The sequence below is a fragment of the Hibiscus syriacus genome, unplaced genomic scaffold (genome assembly GCF_006381635.1).
Source record: "Hibiscus syriacus cultivar Baekdansim isolate YM2019G1 unplaced genomic scaffold, ASM638163v2 tig00116971_pilon, whole genome shotgun sequence".
In the NCBI taxonomy this organism is placed as follows: Eukaryota; Viridiplantae; Streptophyta; class Magnoliopsida; order Malvales; family Malvaceae; genus Hibiscus; species Hibiscus syriacus.
In genome coordinates, this window is record NW_024063495.1 from 3,317,375 (window position 1) to 3,341,698 (window position 24,324).

At 32.7% G+C, this 24,324-nt stretch overlaps 1 protein-coding gene across 1 annotated transcript; it reads right to left on the reverse strand.

The window, feature by feature from the left end:
- Positions 1–453: 453 nt before the first annotated feature.
- Positions 454–5,592, reverse strand: LOC120192082 (MACPF domain-containing protein At1g14780-like). The gene is made up of 8 exons (XM_039194936.1): positions 5,492–5,592; positions 5,059–5,395; positions 3,692–3,930; positions 3,186–3,387; positions 3,026–3,103; positions 2,747–2,930; positions 1,938–2,104; positions 454–1,202 (listed from the first exon to the last, which is right to left on the reverse strand). The coding sequence occupies exons 2-8, from the start codon at positions 5,305–5,307 to the stop codon at positions 510–512; spliced, it is 1,812 nt and encodes a 603-aa protein (XP_039050867.1). The 5' UTR covers positions 5,308–5,395; positions 5,492–5,592; the 3' UTR covers positions 454–509.
- Between the last annotated feature and the right edge of the window lie 18,732 nt (positions 5,593–24,324).

Consider the following 24,324-nt stretch of genomic DNA (forward strand, 5'->3'; position numbering starts at 1 on the left):
TACTTTGGATTCGGATAAGAGTTCGACTTAATCGAATCAATTTAAGTAAAAAAGAAAATGAGTTAATTGAGTTTGCAAGATCTATTTTATAATTTAAATTTCATTTAAAAAAATTCGAGTCAAATTAAGCTGTTTAAATTTTATTTAGGGATGTACGTCTAATTTTGACTCAACAACAAAAACCAAAATTTAAAAATAAATTCACTTGAATAATTCAAAATAAAATAAAACGACTTTTTCGAATCAAATTAAAATTTACTCACCCGGTTGATCACTTCTTCAATTCATGATTTCAAGTTCATAATTATTAATCTAAAAGATAAATTCACATCTAGTCCCGAAATTTGATATATTTTTTTCAACTTAATCCCAGAACTTTTTTGGTCCATAATTAGTTCCTGAACTTGGTAATTTAGGGTTGCAGGAATAACACTTATGGCACCTATGGTAAAGTTGTATATAAATCTCACCTTATATGCACAAAAGGGACTGAAACTAAATACAGAAAGTCATGGATAATCCAACAATGCAAACTTCACTTGCAAACCAATCTTACCACCTTCACTCACTAGCTTGGCTGCTGTTACCAGCCAATGTCCCAGAGCATTGTGCGGACCACGGACTACCTCCGATACATCTACATATTTTAGCAATTTTTTGGCACGAATTGGTGCCGGAGGACCATCAGGAAACACACCCGAATTAAGTGTGGTTGGAGCTGGTTTTTGTTGTCCTGTTACCGACCGTTGAGTGAACGTAAAAGTTGTGCTAAGATTTGCGAGGAAACCGGCCTTTCGAGAAGTTTCCGGTGCAGCACCCCACTCGGTCTTTCGGATCGTGCAGTTTGGTATATGAGTGAAAAGCAGGCGAAGATGCAAAACTGTCTTTGGCCATTTCCCTTTGCTAAGGAGCTGTGCACCGGTTACAATAAAAACACCATTTGAAACGTCTTGAAACCAGTTAGGATCATGTTTAACAACAGATGTGCATACATTTGAGAATCTCTTCCACTGGACCGCCTCTAAAAATTGATCGCTCGATTTATAGTCATCTGAACCTCGCCATTGGCACGGTAGGCCTGATGGGACCATCATTATATTCGGAAGACTAGAGAGATGCTGCACGTGTAATGCCAAACGGTTGCATTTCTTTCCTTCTAAGTATAGCCGGAGGCCAACCACGGGTTTTAGATCACTTGAAACCTGAAATTTCACTGAATATGTAACAACAGAATATGACAGAAATATGGCTGCATATGTAATCTTATATTTACACATTTAGTAGATCTTCATATCTATACACACGTCTATGTATACATACATACGCAGACTATAAAGGTAAAACTATAGACAAATATAGTAACCAGCTCTTACAAACTTCATCAGAAGTTCATATTTAAAAGATTCTCCCTTCATATTCTGCCATCGAGTATGGTAAAGTGTGTTTGTTGTTAGTTGTTACGTATGTCACTCGGATTAGACATTTGTCTAACATGGAAATGTTAAATTTTTCTAATTTTTTTTATATATTTGGACGGACATTGAAGGTCATATCCCCATACTCGTATCCAAATGTGTGTTGAAGAGTGTCAAACATGGATACTTATAACAAGGTAACAACATCAAACCTTCTACAACCCCACCAACTTTGTTAGGACCATGCTACTCTGGCTTTTCATATATTTTAAAATACCCATGTTTGTCACCTTTATCCGACTCATTTCTAGAAATGGTATAGGGATATGACTCTACAAGGATCCTCCAAATTTATGAGAACACTTGGAAAAAGATTAGAATATCCGTTTTGGGCACATATTTGCATCCAACATTTACACTTGTGTCAGAGAAACATAAGTTAGTACTATACATGTACAAGTATACTTGCCATCCTAATAAGCCGACTGCCGTAAAATAAAGCTTTGCATGCTGTTTGAGTACCTGAGTAGAGCTAACTTGTATCTTGGGACCCATGAAAGCGAATTGCAGGGAAGGGCAAGAAGCTTTTTTCCTGTGATGCCTCAGAGGCAGCTCACAGAACATAGGGGCCCACTGTCGCGGAACTTGAAACTCCAAGAAATATCGTAAATCCTCCGGAGCAGGCTTGTCTACACAGATTCAGCAAGTTAAAGTACTTTGCTATAACAAAAAAGAAAACCCTATAAAAGTAAACAAGATTTAGATGATTTGTAAGGCTAAAGTCCTCTAACAGCCAGTACAAATGTTCTTGAGTTCTCTCAACTAGGATTTTTTTAAAGGAAAAAATCCCCTATATTTTTAAATTTTTGCAATCAAGTAAAATGTAGGAAAAAAGAAGAGAATAAATCCATCCCTCTAGTTTTCATGTGGTTTTGATAGACAATGACTTGATAAAAGGAAGCAGATTAAAATCGAGTTGGAAAGAGTTTGCCTTGGCAATCAAATAGAATCTCGGATCTTGAAGCACTTTCTCACAAGACCAAACATACCCCAAACCTCAAAATCAGAAAATATACACCAGAGCAAGAGAAAGAAGTCAAACAAGTTCTTCATATTTGAACACATAATTATAAACCCGTTCTTTTTTTTCTTGTTCTTTATTCTTTCTGACCAAAAAGCCTATAAACATCTCCTAGTCTCACCAGTCACCACCAAACTGTTACACTAGTCAAGATATTTAGCTATACCTTTTAACGGAGAAGGATTCCAATCATATTTGAAGCAATCAAATAACTGAAGTTATTTCGTTAGTTTGATAGTATAATACTTACAACGAAGATACAAGTTGATTGCATGACTGAGATACCCACTTCCTGGAATCCCAGTCAGAAGAGAAGTAATTGGTACAAACTTGAACGAAATTCCCTCCGGTTTAGCAGGTACTGTCTGGAGCCAGTTGGAATGACCCTGCAAGAATACATTTCCTCCTCTTTTCGAACAAATGATAGTGAGTCCCTATTCAAGTTGGAAACAGAGGGAAAAAGTTAATTCATAGATTCAAATAATTATTAAAAAAGGAGGATCACATAACACTTGAGTTCTAGACTTACATCTTTGCTCGATGTTTCTGCAATGCTGGCCAACTGCAAGGTGTTTGACTGTAAGATGCGGTTAAAGACCTCAGGCACCTACATAAACAAATGGAATTTAGAAACAATATTGTTGATTACCAAACTCAAGAGCCTTTAAATCATGATGAATTGCTAGTACTTTTTGTTTGTCGTCCCCTGTTTTTCTCTGTAATAATGAAGGGCTATTCCCATCTGAAAACATAACATCTCCGAGATCCTCCAAATACCCTCTGAGCACAGAAGGAGGAATTGTAGAGGAATAGTTCTGTCGGACACATATTAAATCTTGACCCCCGATAGCCATGCCAACTATTATGTGTGTCCCATATGTCTGTATGAATCTGCCCAATACAATATATCAGATATGGACTGCATGAAACCAATAATAATGATATTAAAAGATGCCAATTAACCAAAATGATTCTTGTTTTCCCCAGCATCCGAATTTCCAAGTTTAGTTACACCACCGATACAAGTTAGTAGGCAATTCTGCATGTATGTATATAAATTAGGATCCCCCACCCAGCCAACCCCTTTTTATTCAAAAGAAAGCGATATTCTAACCAAATTAATCCATATGACCTTTCATTGATATAATGATCTTATTGCCAAAAAATTGCAGAAAACAATATATCAAAAACCTACCTAGCCAATGCTGCTGGATCCCAGTGAGGTGGAACAGACTTCTTAACTCTGTCATGTAGTACAAGTGGTGATGCCGTAAGGTGTAAATGATATAACGAAATGAAGTAACCATCAAAAGCAAGATTTTTGGTATCTTCAGCATCATGAAGCCAATCTCCTCTCAAACCAAAAATAGAGTTAAGGTAGCCAGAAGGAACTTTTCCTTGTATCGAAGACTTCTGATTAAGTAATTCCGACATCTGCATGAGAAGTAAGATTTGGAAGCAGATATAAGGCACACCATTGATACAGCATCAAATGAATTTATTCAAACCAATATATGTATCTTAATCAGTACAGCATTTAACAGAGTGCATAATCCTAGATAATTTTCACATTAAACCTTGCCCATTTGTTCTATTTGCTTCCTTCATCATAAGGGTCATGTAGAATAAGAGTCCTGTAGAAACCCTTCAACAAGTTTAAAGACACATCCAATCCATGCAAATACAAACCAAGTTCCCCTTCCAACTTAAAACAAATACTGTTAAATAGAAATCTGATTATGCAAGTAATATATCTTTACTTGTTTTCCAACTCTAAGCAATGAAGTTGCAGAAGTAGAGATGCCCTTAGTTAAAAGAGTTGAAAAATCAAGTTTATCCAGATGTGACATAAGGCTAACCTTTCATCCCACAATTTTCAAGGTTCATCCACCACAACGTAATGCCTATGAAATGAAACAGAAAGCATGACGCTATTTTAATAATATATACTTCCTTTTCATATTCAACTTCCAAGATTCAACCCCCTATTTACATAGAAAAAGACATTGTATTCATTAATTGCAGTCAAACTTCATGCTGAGCTCAAATGGCTAAAAATAAATATATTTTAAATGCAATGGAAAAAGATTTCCATGGATAGCTCCTCTGCTAACTAGCATTAATTATTAGCATCCTTGGTCAAATTTTCTTTTTTAACTTTCTTCAGTCCCACAAGTTTCAGCAACCTTAAATTAGTTTGTAGTACAAGTTGAATTATAAAATTTAATGGGAGTCAAAATACAATTTTACCACTGAGTTAACATACAATTTTTAGGACTAAATCATGATTTTTATCATTTAGGGTGCAGAATACAATTTACCATATATTAACTTACAATTTTATGCTTTTCATAGGGGCTTATGTACAATTTAACCATTTTACAACCCAGCATCGCCCCTAACACAACGAACCATATGAAAGAACAGAACAAAAACTAATCCATGGATCAATCAGGGAAGTGATACAAATCAAAGTTTCATAATTTTTTTTTAATTATACTTTATAAACTCAAGAAACCCCAATAGAGTTTATCAATTAAACAAAGAAGAAGAAAACCAGACCTGATTGAATTCAAGAACATCGGATTTGAAACGAATACGATCGCCTTTATCGAGACGAATACCTTGAGGAACATCTCTAACAGTAAAAGCACCTGGAAACACAATGTCTCTTTTATTGGTTTCATCGAGCTCAACCAACCTCGGTCCTTTAGCATATTTCAGCCTGAAATCTCCGCTTATATCAAGCCCTTTCCCCAGAGCTTGAATAGCTCGTACTTCTATTGGTTTCTCAGTTTCCTCCGTACCCATATTTTTTTTCTCCCCTAAATCTATAGCTCAGAGCCTCAAATCCGCACCAAAAACAGTAACGGTTACAGAAATGGAACTTTGGGTTGATCTATTAAATTTTTTTTAGAAAGAAATAGTATTACAAGATTAGACGTCAGCTTTTAGAACTGTAGTATATATGTAAAGAGAAGACAAAATATATTACCTGGGCAGATTGGGTTGAAGAAAAATGAAGAAGACACGTTTTGGGAGAGTTGAAAAGCAGGTTCTCTTTTTACCCTTTTTCATGGGGTATTGAATTTGAATGGAATTGGACACGTAATTTGAAAATTAATACGTGAAAACAGTGGCCATTTACAGGGAGGAAGAAAGGAAAGATAGATTTTTGGGGTACATTTATTAAATTTTTTAGGTTAAAATACTCAAACAGTCCGCCAGATTATGGAGTGTTTTTTCAGTTCTTGACTATTAGGGATGGCAACGGGCCGGGTTCGGGCCGGGTATTGGTCCCCCGTCCTCGTCCCCGTTTAAAAAACCGGTACCCGTCTCTGTTTAAAAAACTGCAGGAATTTAAACGGGGATCCCCGTCGGGTAATCGGGGAAAACCGCGGGGAAACGGGTATCCCGTTTAGCATAAACAGTTATTTAAACGGGTATTGAGCAGGGTATTGGGTCAGGTATTGGGCCAGGAATCGGGCCGGGTATATATATATATTTAAATTAAATATATAAATATATATTTTTTATTTAAATTAAATTTATTAATATTTTATATATATAATTATTTTTAATATTTATCGGGTCGGGTATCGGGACGGATAATCGGGGCGGGTAATCGGGGCGGGGATTACCAAACCCGTCCCCGTCCCCGTCCCCGTTTAAAATAAATGGGTTTTCCCCGTCCCCGTCCCCATCCCCGTTTATCATCCCCGAACCCGACCCGTTTAATTCGGTTTTCGGTTTTCCCCGTCGGGTTCGGATTTTTTTGTCATCCCTACGGACTATAAAAAGTTTTAGCCTAAATTACGTAAATTACCACTAAACTTTCTACCCTGTCCTATTTTAATCACTGAAGTTTAAAAAATCAATTTACTCATTAAACTTTCAAGGTGCTCCTATTTTGGTTCTTTTATTGTTAACTATTTAACGGTGTTATGACATGACACAGGCATAAAAACGATGTCGTTTTGGAAAATTTCAAATATACATCAAGACTATATCATTTTGAATCTTTATAAAATCATTTTTCCCTTCATTTTTTCATGTTTCTTTTATTTTTTATCTCGTTTTCTCTCTACTTTATCCATAATCTGACTGGTTGCTACCATCGGCCACTACATCATTTTCTATATTGGACATTGTCTACCATCGTTGATGGTGACCATTAAATCTCAAAATTTTCTTACAAACTCTTTTTCGTATCTTGAACACAAATCTTACATCATTTTCATTAAAAAAAACCCAAATTTTACGTATCTAGGTAGAAACTCTTTGGCTTTCTTTTTTATTCTCTTCCCCCATCGTTGGATCAATGTAAAATCAGGATATGGTGGTCTTTACACTGTAGTTCATCTTTTCATCACATGAAGTGTCAAACAACTTGTTAGAGCTTTGGAAGCTTGAAACTTGACAAATGATACTCTTTTTTCGATTTTTTCTTTTTCCTTTCTTTGATTATGAGTTTTTTTTATCACAAGTTATTCCTTGGTTAGTCGATGAATCAAAAAGAGTATCCCTCTCTCTCTTCTTTCTTTTTTCCTTTCATTTTTACTCTTTTTTATTATTGTTGATGATTATGATATCGTGCTTGGTTCAAGATTTGGACAGGATCTTAATTTAGGGGGTGTTGAGTTTTATTTACAGAAGAAAGTTGGGAGTTATGTTTGGTTTTGACAGTAAGAGATTGTTGAGGGATTAAAACGGCTTATGGGTGCATGAGAGGTTAGATGGTGGTGAATTGGAGGTGACCGAGAGGGTGAGAAGAGTGAAATGGTGGGTGATGATGGTGAAGTCCAGTTTAGTTGTTTTTGATTTAGGGATATTGGATGTGGGTTAAGAGATATACTTTGACGCTGTTTTGGATTTAAACGAAAATGATTGATTTGGACCGACAGGTGGCGAGATAGATGAAAACAACGGGTATTAGAGGATGGACAATGGAATGTCCAATTCAATAAGAAACCATAAAAAAATTATATTAATAAAACGTTAGGAAGAATCCACGTGATAATTCAAAAATTAATAAAACAATGACATGTCACCACAATGTTAAAGAGGTAATATGGAAGTGAAAATTTCAATCTTCTAAGTTCAGTGAAAATTTAGTGATGATTTATATAATTTATCCAAAGTTTTAACTACAATAAATTAATTTGTTAATTTTTTAAGTCGAATGTTTATTTTATAACCTTTTATAGTTAGAAGATTTAGAAAAACATTCTATAATTAAGAAATTATTTACATATTTTACTCAATTTTTATCCGGATAAACTATCCTAGTTATCAAACTATTATTGTTTCTCTACTATAATTAAAGAACCTAAATTTAAAAATTCTATCAACCTAATCTTTATTTTAATTTAAAATAATTTAATAAATTTAAATCTTCAATAAGCGTACTATCGATTGAAAATTAAGCAAAATATGATATATACTTAAAGGGGTTTGAACTTATAATATACAAATAAGTAAAAACTTAGACATTAGATTAAGTTAAATAATTATTATATAATTGACAAAAATATTTGAAGAAATATAGATTGATTTTGGAGGGAAATGAACATGAAATCTAAAGCATAAAACATCATTTAATCACTAGCCAAATTAAATAATTAATATATGATTGATACAAATAATAGCTGGTTTGAACTTTAATTGGTACAAGTCTTTAAATATCTTTAAATTATTTACTTATTTTTGCTTTTTTGTTCTTTTAATTATATATATATATATATATCAATAATGATTGAATTAATTTTTTAATTTAATTAAAAAGTTAAAAATCAAATTATATATAAAATAAATTTAAAAATATTAATAAAATATGAATCAATATACTCATCATTATTATTATGAATGAGTACCATTTGATCATGAATATTCATACTCTTAAATGTGTTCGAATTCAAGACTTCAATAGATGACAATAACTCTATTAACAACTGAAACTATTTAGTTCATGTCGAGATATTACCTTTAAGTTCATTGTAATAATGATTTAATTATTGAATAAAAATATATCATCTAAATATTTTTTTTTTCAATTATGTAATAAATATTTAACTTGGTAGTGGTTACATGTTAATTTATATTCCAAACTCTTAAGTTTTATCCCCTCCAAACTCAATCCATGGTTTTATTAAAAAAATCTTATATTAACCATAATTTAAATCAAAATAATTCTTTTGTTAATCATATAACAATTACTTAACTTAGTGTAATTCTTAAGTGTTGGCATATTTTTAGGTTTCAAGTTTGAACCCCTTCAATACCATTTCATATTTTCCTTCGTTCTATCAATAAGAGATGACACATGTTGTAACTTATTGAAGGATGAAATTTATTAAATTATATCAAACTGATAGAATTTTTAAATATTAATAATATATTTCAAATTAAGACTATATTGATTAATATATATATATATATATTACGGATTAAAGTTATTATTGTATCATGTCACACCACTATATTTATTATATTTTAATGATTATTGACAAAAATAGAATAAATGTAATAATAATGACAATTTTGTCAAAAATAATTTAATGACAAAAAGTAGAAAAGAAATAATAATTTGATGACCCTCAACGTAATTTACCCAATTATATATATTTATAATTTTAAATAGTTTATTATTATTTTTAGTTAATTGTACCATACACTACTAAACTATGATCGTCGTTCTAAATTGATCCTAAATTTTTTGAACATTATAGTTTCATCACCAACCTATGACTTATTCTAAATTGGTCCCAGACTTTTGAACATTTTAATTTCATCTCGAACTATCAATATATGTCAACCATGCACATTGTTAATAAAAATTGTTAAATGTCATGTAAACGTTGATGTGTATTATGTAATAATATGATGTGACATTTACGATAAATAATAATCATATAATTACATAATATACACCGGTATTTACACGATAGTTAATATTTTTAAGGATTTTACTAACACATGATGTGATTAACATATACTAATAGATAGGGGATGAAATTAAAATGCTCAAAAGTTTAAGGATTAATTTAAAATGAGGTTCATAGTTTGTGGATAAAATTGAAATATTTAATATTTAAATGTTTGAAGATTAATTTAAAATAAAACTCATAATTTGGGATAAAATTAAAATGTTTAAAATTTTGAAAATTAATTTAAAATGAGTCATACTTTTGGGATGTGTAGTGTAATTAGCCCTGAGTTTTTCTTTTATATTTGGATAAGTGTTTATATTTGACTTAAACCAGCTTTGAGCCCGCGCACGTGATATTCGTTTCGGTGAATAAATTATTTATCATATCATAAATTAGAGTAAAGTATACACATAGTCTCTCGATTATATAATATTATTTTGTAGAGTTTATTGACTATTTAAGTTGTAAAATAGTCTCTCGACTATAAGACATTGTTTTGTTGAGTCCATCGACTATTAAAAGTAATAAAATTGTCATTCGACTATTCATATATTTCAAATTTCTCATTTACCATTAAAAAGTTTGATAACCGTCTAAGCTGGACATTAACATGTTGACTAGAATATGATAAAATATGATCTCAGAATTGTTTGAGCTGTATTTTGTGAATTGACTCTTCGTTTACATTATGTCATTGAGTCAATGCTTGAAGCATTATATCGTCGAGCCAATGCTTGAAAGTAACGACAGTGCCAGTAAATATAATTAAAATATGATTTTATCATATCACAATCAGTAGGTTAACATCTAACTCAGATGACCGTCAAAATTTCAACGGAAAATGACGTGTTTGGATCGTATAAATAGTTAGGCAACCAGTTTGTAACTTTTAATAGTCGAGAGACTTAACAAAACAACATCTATAATCATGGGATCATTTTGTAACTTTTAATAGTCGAGACTCAACAAAGCAACAACTAGTCGGGAACCATTTGCATACTTTACCATATAAATTAAATATATTTAACTTTTATAAAATTATTCTCAACTTTTATAAAGCGAAGGATCAGATCATAGGTAATAAGATGGAACTTATGGGAAATTAATTTGGTAATCTGAAGAAACAAAACAACAAGGTTAACACATGTCTTTCTTATATACCTACACTACAATAGCTAGCTTCAGATTAATATGATCCTCTTCATTAAAGTTATGTTTGGTAGATAAAATATTAAGATTGTACGTACAAGAATTTTAATTCACTACAACAGAATTGGTCTATAGCGGCTTTTAAAAACGCCGCTAAAAATGCTACCGACGCAAAAAAAATCATAAAAAGCGTCGCTAATACAAATGTCGCAAATATTAGTGACGTTTTCTAGTAATAAACTCCGCTAAAAGTTAGGTTATGTAGAGGCGTTTGTATACTAGAACGTCGCTAAAGGTCAGGTTATATAGCGGCGTTTTAGTATACAAACGTCGCAACAGGTTCGCCATATAATGGCGTTTTTTTGACACAAACGCCGCAATAGGTTTGATATTTATAGGCGCTTTCCTGTAACATGTTCGCTATTTAGCGGCATTTTTAGTCACAAACGTCGCAATAGGTTGGTAATTTAGCGGCGTGTTTTCCTAAAAACACCGTCAAATTGCACTCTATTAGTGGCGTTTTGCCCCTATAACGCCGCTAATCGAAACCGTTTTTCCAAATATCTTCTTCCTATTTTGTATTACCCAAATTTAACATGTAACAATATCCAGTAAATATCTTAAATTTAATTAAGATTCGAATTAAGTAATAATACATAAAAACATAAATAAATCAAAGTTTACAAACATCCAAGTTAAATATAATGTAGTTCAACATTTTTTAATAACATAAACAAAACATTAACCTAAGAAAACACCTACTATGATGAATTCTTTTGATTCTGTTACATCATATGCTTCATAGTTTCAATTTGATTTTGAAGTTCTTCATATTTTTTCTGTAATGTTGCTTCTCTCGCTGCTCTCGTTGTTTCTCTCTTCTTCTCTCACTTCAGCTTCAACTTTCATTTGATCAATATTTTCATCAACCTGGCATTTATGGGATGTTACTTCTCATGTACCACGATTGGGAGCTGGAGTCGATATAGGAGGGCCATGTGAATATCTCCATTGATCACATGTCGAGCATTTATCCAGTTTCACAGGGTTTTCCAAGGTGCAAAACTTGCAGGACCAAAATTTATACTTGTGTCGATGTCTCTGGGCCTTTTAGTAAATCAAAGCTCGCATATTAGGGCTAATGGCTGCAACGTTTTAACATCAAGGATGTGAAAAGCAAGTTTCTATGAAGGAAAATAAAACAAAAAAAGGAAGAAAAAATCATATATTTCTCCAGTTCAAGATGCAAAGAAGTAAAACAATGAATCTCACTAAAAAACATGGTCCATGCTAACATTAAATATATCATGGCCTGTGGGTATTAAGATTGCTCAACAAGCTTCAATTCATGATTATTAAGAACAATCAAAGAGAAAAGTATAATATAAATGGGTCGAATGCCACACAGAATAAAGATCATACAACTTGGCAAGCGAGACTAAGCATGCGAGCATGGACATTATAAATAAACATGCCCAAAATGTTTCAGCACATAAAATTCAATAGAAAACATGCTGAGCATATATGTTAAACAATATGATATCCCTTTATAAGCAACATACATGAACAAAGTGATATTGATGCATGAAACACTTACAGGATTTGCACTCCCACATAGCAGTTACTCATCGATTATCTGGAGAATCATCATTCACCACGGTGACTGAAGATGATGCACTTGAAGGTATAAGTTTATTGTTTAGGAGATTTAGCACCTTGGTTAAAAGCATATCCATATACCGGTGTAGTTAAATCCACAAAGTTGGATTCTGCAACAATATAACAAGGAAAAATATACAAAGACAAAAATAACTAGCATGCTGCCCTTGTTAAATATATATTCTCCAAATTATTTCCCAGAATCGATCTGAGCAGAAATCATGTCACCAATCAACATGGAAAATAAGCGTCGAAACCTAAACTGGTATTTAGAACATTTATATTAGGAGTCACCATAATGCATACGACGCCTTAGTTCATAATACATTGCTGGTAGAGATCCACAACAATGTGGTGGAAAACAAGAGAAATTATAAAAAGAAGATGATGTGGACATGTTCTCATTCGTCAATCATTTTTTTTATTTTCACAACATAATCAACTTACTTTGATTCTAAGGACTGACCACACTAATAGCCAATTATTCATCCATATTGCAAAACAGTGACAGCAAGGCTATAGGATTTGCAAGCAACTAAACTAGCATGTTACCTGTTAGCAAAAGAAGCCAATATGATCCGTGATCATCAATATTGCAACTAAACTAGCAGTTCATATTGTAATTCCTGCAATATAACATTCCTAAATAAGTACTTCCATAGGAACACGAAGGAGGGAGATAGATGCGCTGGAGAGAGCAACAACAATGATATATGAGGCTAAAAACTTGAGGATCTGTTGATCGCAGTACAGGAAACTTTCTAAAAGAAAAAGATAAGAATCTTACGCAATTTCAATTAGTTTTATGAGGCTAAAAACACGAGGGTCTTTTGGAGACTGCAACTCTGACATTGAAACTTTGCAAAGGGCTTTCACAAATGCCACTATTGCTTCACTGTTTAACCTTTGGTTGTGTGCAAAAACATGGTTCAACTCGAAATTTCCTATCTGGTCCAATAAATTCAAGTTTACAATGAAGTGGTTAATCTGTTATGAAGTTACCAATCCTGAACTATTGACTCCGATAGTGCTGCTATCATATGAACCCCTTGGATGACTGCCATTACAGCTGGATTCTGGAGAGTTCCTTTCTTCATCAGATATTAAAGAGCGACAAATTTTTCCATCTTTTCATCTGTTTCAGTGTTGGACACAGATAAAAAGGATGCATCAGTCGCTACACCTTCTCCCAACAGTTGCAAATGCTCAATTCTGGACAGGCATATCAATATATGTTCCCTGGCTTCCTGAAGATGGTTACCATCTTCAATGGCTATAGATATTATTTCTTGTATAAAAGTAAATATTTGAAAAAAAATATATAAAGAACACATCACAACAAGAAACCTTTACTATATATAACAAAGCAAATTACAATAAAACGGAATCAAAAGGCATAAAAAATTAAGTGCAAGAATTTAGATGAAACAATTCTAATTTTTCCTGTGACATAACATATGAGAAAGCCAAGGGGACAGTCCCATTCTTTGTTATTATGTGCAAAAAATATTATTTACCTTTACAACATCAACGTTCTTTTGTTTCATATATGCAGCACAATGGAGAAAAGTAAACTTCGCCACGTATGTGACAAAATCATTTCTTTGTATCTGCATGCCTATTACTGCAGTTACATGCACAACATATCGAAAGCCCAGTATACACTGAGAGGTGGTAAGTCTATCATCACTCTGGTCAATTGTGGCATTAAATGCAGCCAACATGAGTCCCCAACAGACCTCCACCATAAACCTCAAGATTGCAACATCTGAAACATCATGATAAACATACATGCTACAACGAAGGGCAAAAAAGAAAACTATTAACGAACATTATGTAGTTGGTCTTCTTGGAAATTTTGAGATGAGACAAGTAAGGATCAATTTAACACAAATCATTTGTATATACAAACCATTTGAAATATATTTAACAAGCAAAATCGATCTGAGTAGAAATATATATTTAACAAAAATAGAAACAAGCAAAATCAATCTGAGCAAAAATATACAAACCATTTGAAAGATTTTATTCTAATTATAATGCAAAAAAATGAAGAAACAGGAAATACAGGACAAATCTGTGTCACGTTTCTCGTCATCGTCGTCCCAAATCACGACATCCTTCCCACCAATCATCGGCACCTGAAAACCGAAGCCTCCGACATCCATTAATCTCGAGGATGTTGTCATCGAACTTGAACAACCATCTCCATCGAAACGCCGACATGAGAAGGTGCTGCAACTCTCGGACATACGTAAATAGGTTTGGATAAACGGCGGATTGAAAAAATGGGTGAAGGGGAAAAATAAAAAAGGGTTAAAGGACGCAAGACTTAAAAACTGTAAACTTGCGGCATTTGTAAACATGAACGCTTCTAAAGTACGAGTCTATAGCGGCGTTTGTATATAAATGCCACTAAAGTACGAGTCTTTAGCGGCGTTTGTAAATACAAATACCACAAAAGTACAAGTGTATATCGGCGTTTGTATAAAAAGCCACTAAAGTACAAGTCTATAGCGGCGTTTGTAAACATAAGCGCAACTAAAGTACGAGTGTATAGCGGCGTTTGTATGAAAACGCCACTAAAGTACGAGTTTATAGTGGCGTTTGTATAAAATGCCACTAAAGTACGATTCTTTAGTGCGTTTTTATACAAACGCCGCTAAAGTACAACTTTGTTGCAGCGTTTGTTGAAAAAACACCACTATGAATGAACCTATTGCGGTGTTTGTATAAAAACGACGCTAAAATACTAGTCTATCGCGACGTTTTTATAAAAAAAAAAGCCTCTGAAGTTATCATTTTATGGAGTTTGGAATGTAAACGCCGCTAAAAACGCCATTGTAGAACAGTTTTGCTGTAGTGATTAAAAAATTATGAACAAAAAAATCACTAATATAAAAAATAACAAGAATATAAAAGTTTGTATGGCGAAATATGACTGTCTCATATATGACACTCCCGAAGTCGATGCAAAGCTCATCGGATAAGAGTACTTCATATCGGAGAATCTGTTCATGATGTTGCCGGACAAGAGAAACCGCTTTGGCATTCACATTTGTACGAAAAGAAGAGCAATGTGTTGTTCATACCACAAGTTCTAGGGCCAATTGAGAGGAAATATCTCGACAAAATTTGTAAGACATATGGGAAGACCACCCATTTCTGGCAAAGTTAATAAGGGTGACATTCTCTCTATTAATCTAAGTTAAAAGATAACGAAGTACCTAATGATAATATAAATATTTAAATTTTATATAAATTTTGTTTTGAGAAAAATTATAGACGAAAAATATATTTTCATTAATATCCAAAATAAAAAATATAAGATAAATCTTCATGAACAATTTAACATCTAAGTTTAAACCTTAATATCTATTTATAAATAAAATTATTATAAATAAAATTTATATAATAAGAAAATTACTTGAGTTGTATTTCTTACTTTTAATCAACATAAAATAATTAATATAAAATAAATTAGACTCCATACTTTTTTATTTTCTCTAATTAATTTGACAGGTTACTACTAAAGGTAAGATGAAATTAGACCCGGAGTAAAATAAATTCAGTCGGACTTTTGATTTTCAATGAAATCAGTCAAATGCATTGATAGAAACTCATAATTATGCATTTACTAAGGGACTATCATCATAGGTCTTTCATGAGTACACTAAGTGTAATATCATTTAAGATTGATTAGTTAGAGTTAGAGTTTATAATTTTAAAATGCTCGTTGTTATAAGTACAATTTCAGTTACTTTAATTTCAAGATATTTACTTTAATGTTGTTTTCTGTAGAAATAAATTTTGTTTTTGGTTCATTCACACTATGACTTTGGTAAATTCTGATCTCAATAATGTTAAAAGAAGGTTAGTTGAAAATATACATGTTTGGTTCACATTGCATATGCAGTTTGCATGCTACAACCTACACTATGTAATTGATAGATGCCATTTGATTATGTTTGTCAAAACGATTTTTAAAATGTCTCGTTTCTAATAATTAGATGACGGATTAATAATAAAACGTGATTCGAGGAGTTGCCACCAACCTTTGATTAGGGTGTGATTGGGCATCCAAAAAGTATGTCATTTAAAAAAAACCATTTTAATTAAAACAACAAATTTGCGGTATGCGTTACCAAAAAGTTGAGTTCGGGAGTCGGTTACGCGTGGGGAAGGATTAGCACCCCACAGTGCCCTAAATCGGTACCTAATCGATTATTTAGTTGTCTTTACAATGACATTTAAGAATCCGAGTCTAATTTAATTTAAGATCCCATACAAGTAATAATCTTTGAATTTTAGGACGAAACACAATAATATTTAATTATTTCCTATCGAGAAGAATCAACCTCTCATGCCATAAAGCAGTCGATTCTTACTCCAATCGAAAAAAGAAAATATTATAATTACATCCTAAAGTTCAATATTAATTCAAAATAACAACACAAAATAATTCTAAGAAAGAAAACGATAATATATAATTATTTCCAATCAATAATAAGTGACCTCTCATGCCTTAAAGCAATCATTTATTACTCCGGTCGAAATGAAGAGATATCACTATTTCATCTTAAAATTCAATATTGATTCGATAGAAAACGATAATATCTAATTATTTCCAACCGAAAATAAATGATCTCTCATGCCTTAAAGCACTCATTATTACTCCAATCGAAATGAACAGATATAATCATTTCATCTTAAAAATCAATATTGATTCGAGAGAAAATGATAATATCTAATTATTTCCAATCGAGAATAAATGACCTCTCATGCCTTAAAGCAATCATTTATTACCCCAACCGAAATGAAAAGATATTACTATTTTCAATATTAATTCGACTGTTACTTATTTTGAAATCCCATTGAAAAATACACGCAAGAATACAACAAATTAAAAGCATACACCAAGCAAGTACAATTAATTATTTATTTTACCAATATTTAATGAGAAGAATGATGTTCAATTATTTAAATACATTGAGCCGAGACCTTAGATTCGATCTAACAGTCTTTTCTCGGTGAACTTAATTAAAAGAAGATGATATTTTTCTCAATCCCCAAATTTTAAAATGGATTCAATTTAATTTGTGCCACTTAATGGGATAGACTTTCATTTAAAATTATCAAAAGTAACTTTCTTATACGTTAAGTGAGTCACTTTAAGACAATATTAAAATGAACAAATATTACCCTTAGTCAAATTATTTTGATTCGAGTCAAGAAATGCTTATGAGGGTATCATGCAAATTAATATAGAACAAAACTAATTAGTGACTATAATAAAATAACATAAAAGCAACATGCAAAAATTAAAATAAAACAACATGAAAATATGACTAAAATATAAACCAACAAATCATCATGTCAAAAATTAAAACAAAATAAAGTGCAAAAGTGACTAAAATGAACAATTTTAATATTGAGTGTTAAAATTACAAAGGATAAAAATAAATAAAACATGAGGACCAAATTAAAATAAAATAAAATTGCATGGCTAAATTAATAAAATAAAAAAATAAATCAGAGATCGAAATATAAAACACGTTGAAACTACAGAGATTAATTCATAATTACTCCTTTTTTACTAGCGAAAATATGTTTTTTAAAAGAAAAATGGGTAAATTACTAAATCAGTTAATAAATATTAAAATTAAATTAAATCATCACTACACATGACCAAAATATAAAACACGCCTAAATAAGGGGGACTAAATAACAAATATCCCAAAAATACATAGCATGCATAATAAATCAGTACATAACAATTTCGGTCATTACAAGTGACCAACATGTAAAAACATGCTAAACTATGAGAGACTAAACAATAAATATCCCAAAAAATATAAAACATGCATAAAAATGGAAAAATAACAAGTTTAGTCCCTATAGATGACTAACATGCAAAAACACACTTAAGTTAAGGGGAGCTTAGCGTGATTTCCCCCTAAAGTCTTCCTATATAACTCATTTTTTCATTTCAAACCAAAATCTAAAAAAATCCAAAAAATCTCTCACTTTTTTCTTCTTCCCTCAGTCGGTCCCTCTCCGACTGCCTTACCACGACTCTGACCACCGTCCGGTCGCTGTTCCAGCCACCACGCACGGTGGTTGAAACCCCTAAACCAAACATAAATGCCCATAAACACTCATATATATACCCTAGACACAAACCTAAGGCCTAAACCACCTAAAAAGCTCCCTAAAGACCCTAAAAGCACCCCAACCTTTCGGTTTTCGCACACTCTAGCCGTCGCGAAGATGAATTGGCCATCCAGTTTGACTCTCCACTCTAAGGTATATAAATCTACTCTTCTCTTTTGGTTTTTGTTTCATATAAGTAGTGTTTTTTATACTTTATTACTTTATGTTTCGAAATCGAAAAATACAAGAAAAAATACCTTGAAGTTTCTGATTTTTTATTACTTCTCAAAACAAAAAGGGAACCCTTTTGTTTTACACTGTGTTCGAGTTTTATAACCCCTAATGCTTACATATTTTTTATTTTTTCAAAACAAATGAAATCATTACAACTTTGGTATTTATGGTTGCTTGTTATAGAGGTTAGAGTGGCGCGTTGGAGCGGCAAGGCTAGTCGCACGTGGTTGGTGGAAACGAAGGTGGCAGGGCTAGGGTGCGCACCTAATCTGGGGTGATCAGAGCCTTTGGATATCTCTCAAAATCAACGACTATGATTGTGCGACGGTAGCTGACTGGGAATCTTAGGGTTTGAACCCTAGTTTTCAGTTAGGCCTGGGCTTACTGTTGGGCCTTAGTTTGGGTCTGGTTGAAATATTTTAATTTGGGGTATGGGCATGCTGGGCCAGTTGGGTCTGTTGTAAAGGCATATAATAAATAATAATAATAAATATAATAATAATAATAATAATAATAATAATAATAGTGTTGGGATAAAAATGGGTGTCGACAGCTGCCCCTCTTTGCCTATTCTTGTGTTAACAAGCATAGGGCAACGACGAAGAGACAATGAGTTTTCGCCCGGTCAAATGAGATTGGAAATGAACATCTCAAGAGAGATTTTTGAAGATGGAGTCTAAAAAGAGATCTGCTCCACTACTTCTTCAAGGTAGATTAGATTTGGAAACGTTAATTCATTCCATTGTTCTTTAGGGAAGATTGAATCGAGGAAGACTTGTTCCACTACTACTTAGGGAAGATCAAATCTAGAAAGAGAGGATCTGTTCCACTACTTTAGGGAAAATCAAATTTGGAGATGTTGATTCATTCCACTGTTCTTCAGGGAAGATTGAATCGAGTTTTCTTTTGCTTCTATTGTCTTCAAGAATGTCAAATCTGAAAAGTAAACATTAACCCTTATTATTATATGTTTGAGGATTTGAAAACATCATACCTGAAAGTTTTGGGAGGATAACCTTTGGAAATTGATTTTTCTAGTGGGAGTTTGTCTCGCAGCCACCAAATATGTGAATTTAAATTGGTTAGGGTTTTGACGTCTCCAACCTTTCCTTTTGGAAAACTTGTAAGTACTCAATTGAATTTATCATCTTCATGCATTTTATTAATGTCGAGATCCTATTTATACCTAAAACGTGTGCAATAATTCATTTTAAGGTATTTTCTTTTTCAAATGAGAACTATCTTTTATCGATCGCCTTGTAATTCAGTCAAATCTTGGGCACAAAAATCACCAGCAATTCGTCCCATCTGACTATTCTTATTAGGCACTCTTTGATTGATCATGACTTTGATTCTCTTCTCTTGAACCCACACAGTATTCATGACCATCTATTTGGTCAGCGTCATACATCTTGTGTTATCCCAACTTATTGAACTTTTATGTGTAGCCCAATCTTTTAATTTTTGTAGCCCACCATCTTGTAAACCTCATGCTAAAGTCATTTCTAGCTTTGAAATAGTTACACTTTTCCAAAACTTTTTGTACAATAATACACAATGTTCTCATGTTTTCCAAGTTAATCTACATGTTTCTATTTTCAAATTATGATGCTTGCAACATGGTTTTAACAAGAAAATACTTTTTTATATATATAAATGTAAAGAGTTTTTGGGTAAATACATGGCAAACTTTTGACTAGAAAAATTAAAAGAAAATAAAATAGGTGTCCCTAGATATCAATAGTACGAATGTTTTTTGATCTGGCACGCTGCAGAATAACTCGAGTGTAGTTTATGTTAAAGGGATCTTGAGAATTGTGACAATGTGCAAGGGTGTGAAGTGCCCCATGTACTACCAAATTCCCCGAATGTTGGATGCCATAAACCAATATTTGAATCTCATGTGCTCTCCATTTCTTTTCTGGTTATTCAAGCCTTTTTTAACCTCTAATCCTAACCTTGACCACCTATTGATGTCACTGTTCAAGTCTTCAAAACTAATTCAGAACCTCCACCATGCACGAATTCTGATTTTGAATAATTTTCAAGCCTCCCTTTGCGGGTTTTCAACTTGAGACCTCATTTAGTACGGGTTTTCATCTTGAACCACCTTTTATTTATTCTTTTTTTCTTTTTTCTTTTTTCTTTTTTCTTTTTTCTTTTTTCTTTTTTCTTTTTTCTTTTTTCTTTATTTTTCATCATTTTTTCTTTTCTTTATTTTCTTTATTTTCATTTTCCTTTTTCACCATTTCCCTTTTTTTCTCTTTTCTTTTTTAGGCGAAGTTTTTCTTGACAGCGTCAAAATTCACAAGGTTAGGTAACTCTGGTTTATCCATCTTGGTGAGGATCAAAGCTCCTCTAGAAAAAGATTTTTTCACAACATAGGGTCTCTCTCAATTTGGCATCTATTTACCTTTAAAGTTTTTCTGAATTGGCAAAATCTTTTTAAGTACCAAATCTCCTTTCTAAAATTATCGTAGGCGAACCTTCTTATTATGTGCCCTTATCATACGTTTTTGGTACATTTGTCCATAACATATAGCTTTGAATATTTTCTCCTCAATCAGATTCAGTTGGTCACACCTAGCTTGTACCCATTCTGATTCATCTAATTTAACCTCTGATAACACTCATAGTGACAAAAATTCTACCTCGATGGGTAACACAACTTCCATCCCATAGCCTAAAGAAAATGATGTTTCCCCAGTTGATGTCCTTACGGAAGTTTTATAGGCAAATAAAGCAAATGGTAACTTCTCATGCCAGTCTTTATAAGTCTTAGTCATTTTCTCTATGAGCCTCTTGATGTTCTTATTGGCTGCCTCTACGGTCCCATTCATCTTCAGGCGATAAGTGGTGGAATTATGATGTTTTATATTGAACTGCTTACATACTGATTCCATCATCTTATTATTTGAATTTAAGGCATTGTCAATGGCGATTCTTTTTGGTAACCCATATCGACAAATAATCTATTTCTTTAAGAACTTGAAAACTGTTGACTGAGTGACATTTGCATAGGAAGCCGCTTCTACCCACTTGGTGAAGTAGTTTATTGCCACTAAAATGAAATGATGACCATTTGAATATTTGAGCGAAATTTGTCCAAAGACATCCATGCCCCACATAGAGAATAGCCACGGAGCAGTCATAACATGCAATAGATGAGGAGGGGTATGGAGCTAGTCTCCGTAAATCTGACACTTGTGACATTTTCTGGCATAATTAATACAATTGGTTTCTATGGTTGACCAATAAAACACAATCTCATATTTGTCTAGTCATTGCGTGTCCATTAGCATGGGTACCACATACTCCCTCATGCAATTCTTCATTGATTATTTTGGCTTCTTTGGCATCCACACACCTCAACAAAACCTGATCATGACTTTTCTTTTACAAGATCTCGCCATCAAGCGCATACCCTACAACCATTCTTCAAATAGTTCTTTTGTCATTCTCAGTTGACTGCTCAGGATAACTTTGATATATGATGTTTGCAGGATATCGTAATACCAAGGATTTCCATCCTCTTCCTCTTCTATGCTATAGTAGTGGGCTGGAAACTCATAAGCTTTCATCTCAATGGGCATCATATTTGAATGTTCATTTACTTTAAAGACTACAGCCAAAGTGGCTAGAGTATCCGCCATTTGATTCTCTTTTGTGTTGAGGTAATAGAATGTCATTTCTTCAAACTCTTTGATAATCTCTATGACCAACTTACGATATTCCACCAATATGGAATCCTTTATTTCCCATTTACCTCTAATTTGAAAAATTACCAGAGCCGAATTGTAACATCCCAATCATCAGGTCAGTGACCAAAATATAAGAATTTAAAATTTAATGGTTTAAATAGAATAATTAAAAAATTCAAAGACTAATTTTGTAAATTTTAATTAGGATTTTTTTTATCAAAGATGAGATATTGGAGGGGAATTAAGATCTTTTTGAAGAAAGGACTTTTATCTTCCCTTTTAAAGGATATAAACACGTGTGGGAAAAGAAGAAAGAAAATTTTGGAAACCCCTTTTGTTATCTTCTTTTTGCCGCGAACTTCTATCTATCTAAGGTAAGTGATTTCAATTTGTTTGTTTGTTCAAATTGCGGTTTGGTGTTGAAGGCTTGGGTGTTATATAAGCTTAAGGAAAGCTTGTAGGGGATTAAAACAAAAAGAGGAGTAAAATAGTGATGAATTTGTAAAGTGGGTTTTTAAATGAATTGTTGATATGGTGTAGTTTTTATATTTCTATTGATAAATTTGACTTGTCAAGGATCTAACTAAGGAGTTAGAAGGATTAGAAATTATTAAGAACATGTTTGAAATTATAGTATGATTTTGAGATTCAAGTTTTCTAGTGAAATTTTGGATATTTATGAGTATTAAATTGAGATAAGTTGGTTTTGATGAATGAAGTTAAGTTTAAAGGCATAAAAGGAGATAAAATTATGAGATTTTGGTAAGTTTTGGTTAATTTTTGAAATAAAAGGGTAATTTATAGGCAAGTGTATCTGTACTGAAGGAACAATACCGATACTTCAAGGCAAAACCAATTTGAATTCGAGGATCAATATCGATACTGATTGAAGGAGGTATCGATACTAATATTGGAGTATCCATACCAAGGGTAAGGTATCGATACCATTATCAACTTTGAAATTCTAGTATGCCAAAATGGTATCGGTACTGAAGTGGGTATCGATACCATAGAAGGGAAGTATCAGTATTGTAGGAGGAGTACCGATACTAGTACGCCAAAAATGGTGAATTAGATGTTTCTTTCAGCTTAAGTTATTATGATTAGTTATTAAGCAATATGAAATTTGATATTCATTTTGATTGTATTATTGCGTAGACATTAAACAAAAACAAATTCTGGACGAATCGACGTGATAAATTATCGATCAAGAGTGATAAAGATTTTGGCTAGAACTTACGTGAGGTAAAGGTGAGTGCAACTCATTTGTTTATATTCTATTCGAGGACGGCTTGCGATCAGCCAAACTCAGAGTTTTCGATTGAAAACCTTTCAATTTCTTTTATGTTACATTTTTACAATATTTTATTCATGTTATATTTCTTAAGCTATGTTTTGATGTTATGTGTACATGACCATAAAAATATGACATGTGAAAAATGTGTATACGAAAATACTCGATGTTAAAGTGCCTATGTGAACAAGATATACTTCGAATAACGAAATGATGAATAATTATGTGGTTAAAATCCCAAGGAATATGTATGAGGATTAGAGGTATAGTTTGCATGCCAAGAGTCGAGGGTTCTATATGGTCATTCGGGACAAATACGTGGCACTTCGGTGCAAATTATGTGAGCTGTGGTGACATCATTAGTGCACAACCTCAATGTTCTCAAATACTTAGAGTTCTCAGTAACATACATTGGGCCATTAAAAACAAAGTTACATGAACCGAACAATGAATAAAAGAATATGTTCATGTTATGACAAGCAATTTGAATCCCTTATGAAATGTTTTATGACATGAATAAGAAATTTTGTTTATAAAGTTTTATTTGACTCGTACTTGCCTCACTAAGTCAATGCCTTAGCATGTGATTGTTTTACACGTTGGTTTGAAGAAAGTAGAAGGTTAGAGATAGCGAGGACGGCATACTTCCGCAAAGATCATATCAGAACAATTTAAATGTAGGTTTCTTGTAAATTTATAAACTGTTGGC

Coding starts and splice junctions, on each gene's coding strand:
- LOC120192082 (XM_039194936.1), bottom strand. CDS start 5,307: ATGGGTACGGAGGAAACTGAGAAACCAATAGAAGTACGAGCTATTCAA. Junction 3,388..3,691: donor GATCCAGCAGCATTGGCTAG/GTAGGTTTTTGA, acceptor TGTATTGGGCAG/ATTCATACAGACATATGGGA. Junction 2,931..3,025: donor CAGAAACATCGAGCAAAGAT/GTAAGTCTAGAA, acceptor CAACTTGAATAG/GGACTCACTATCATTTGTTC.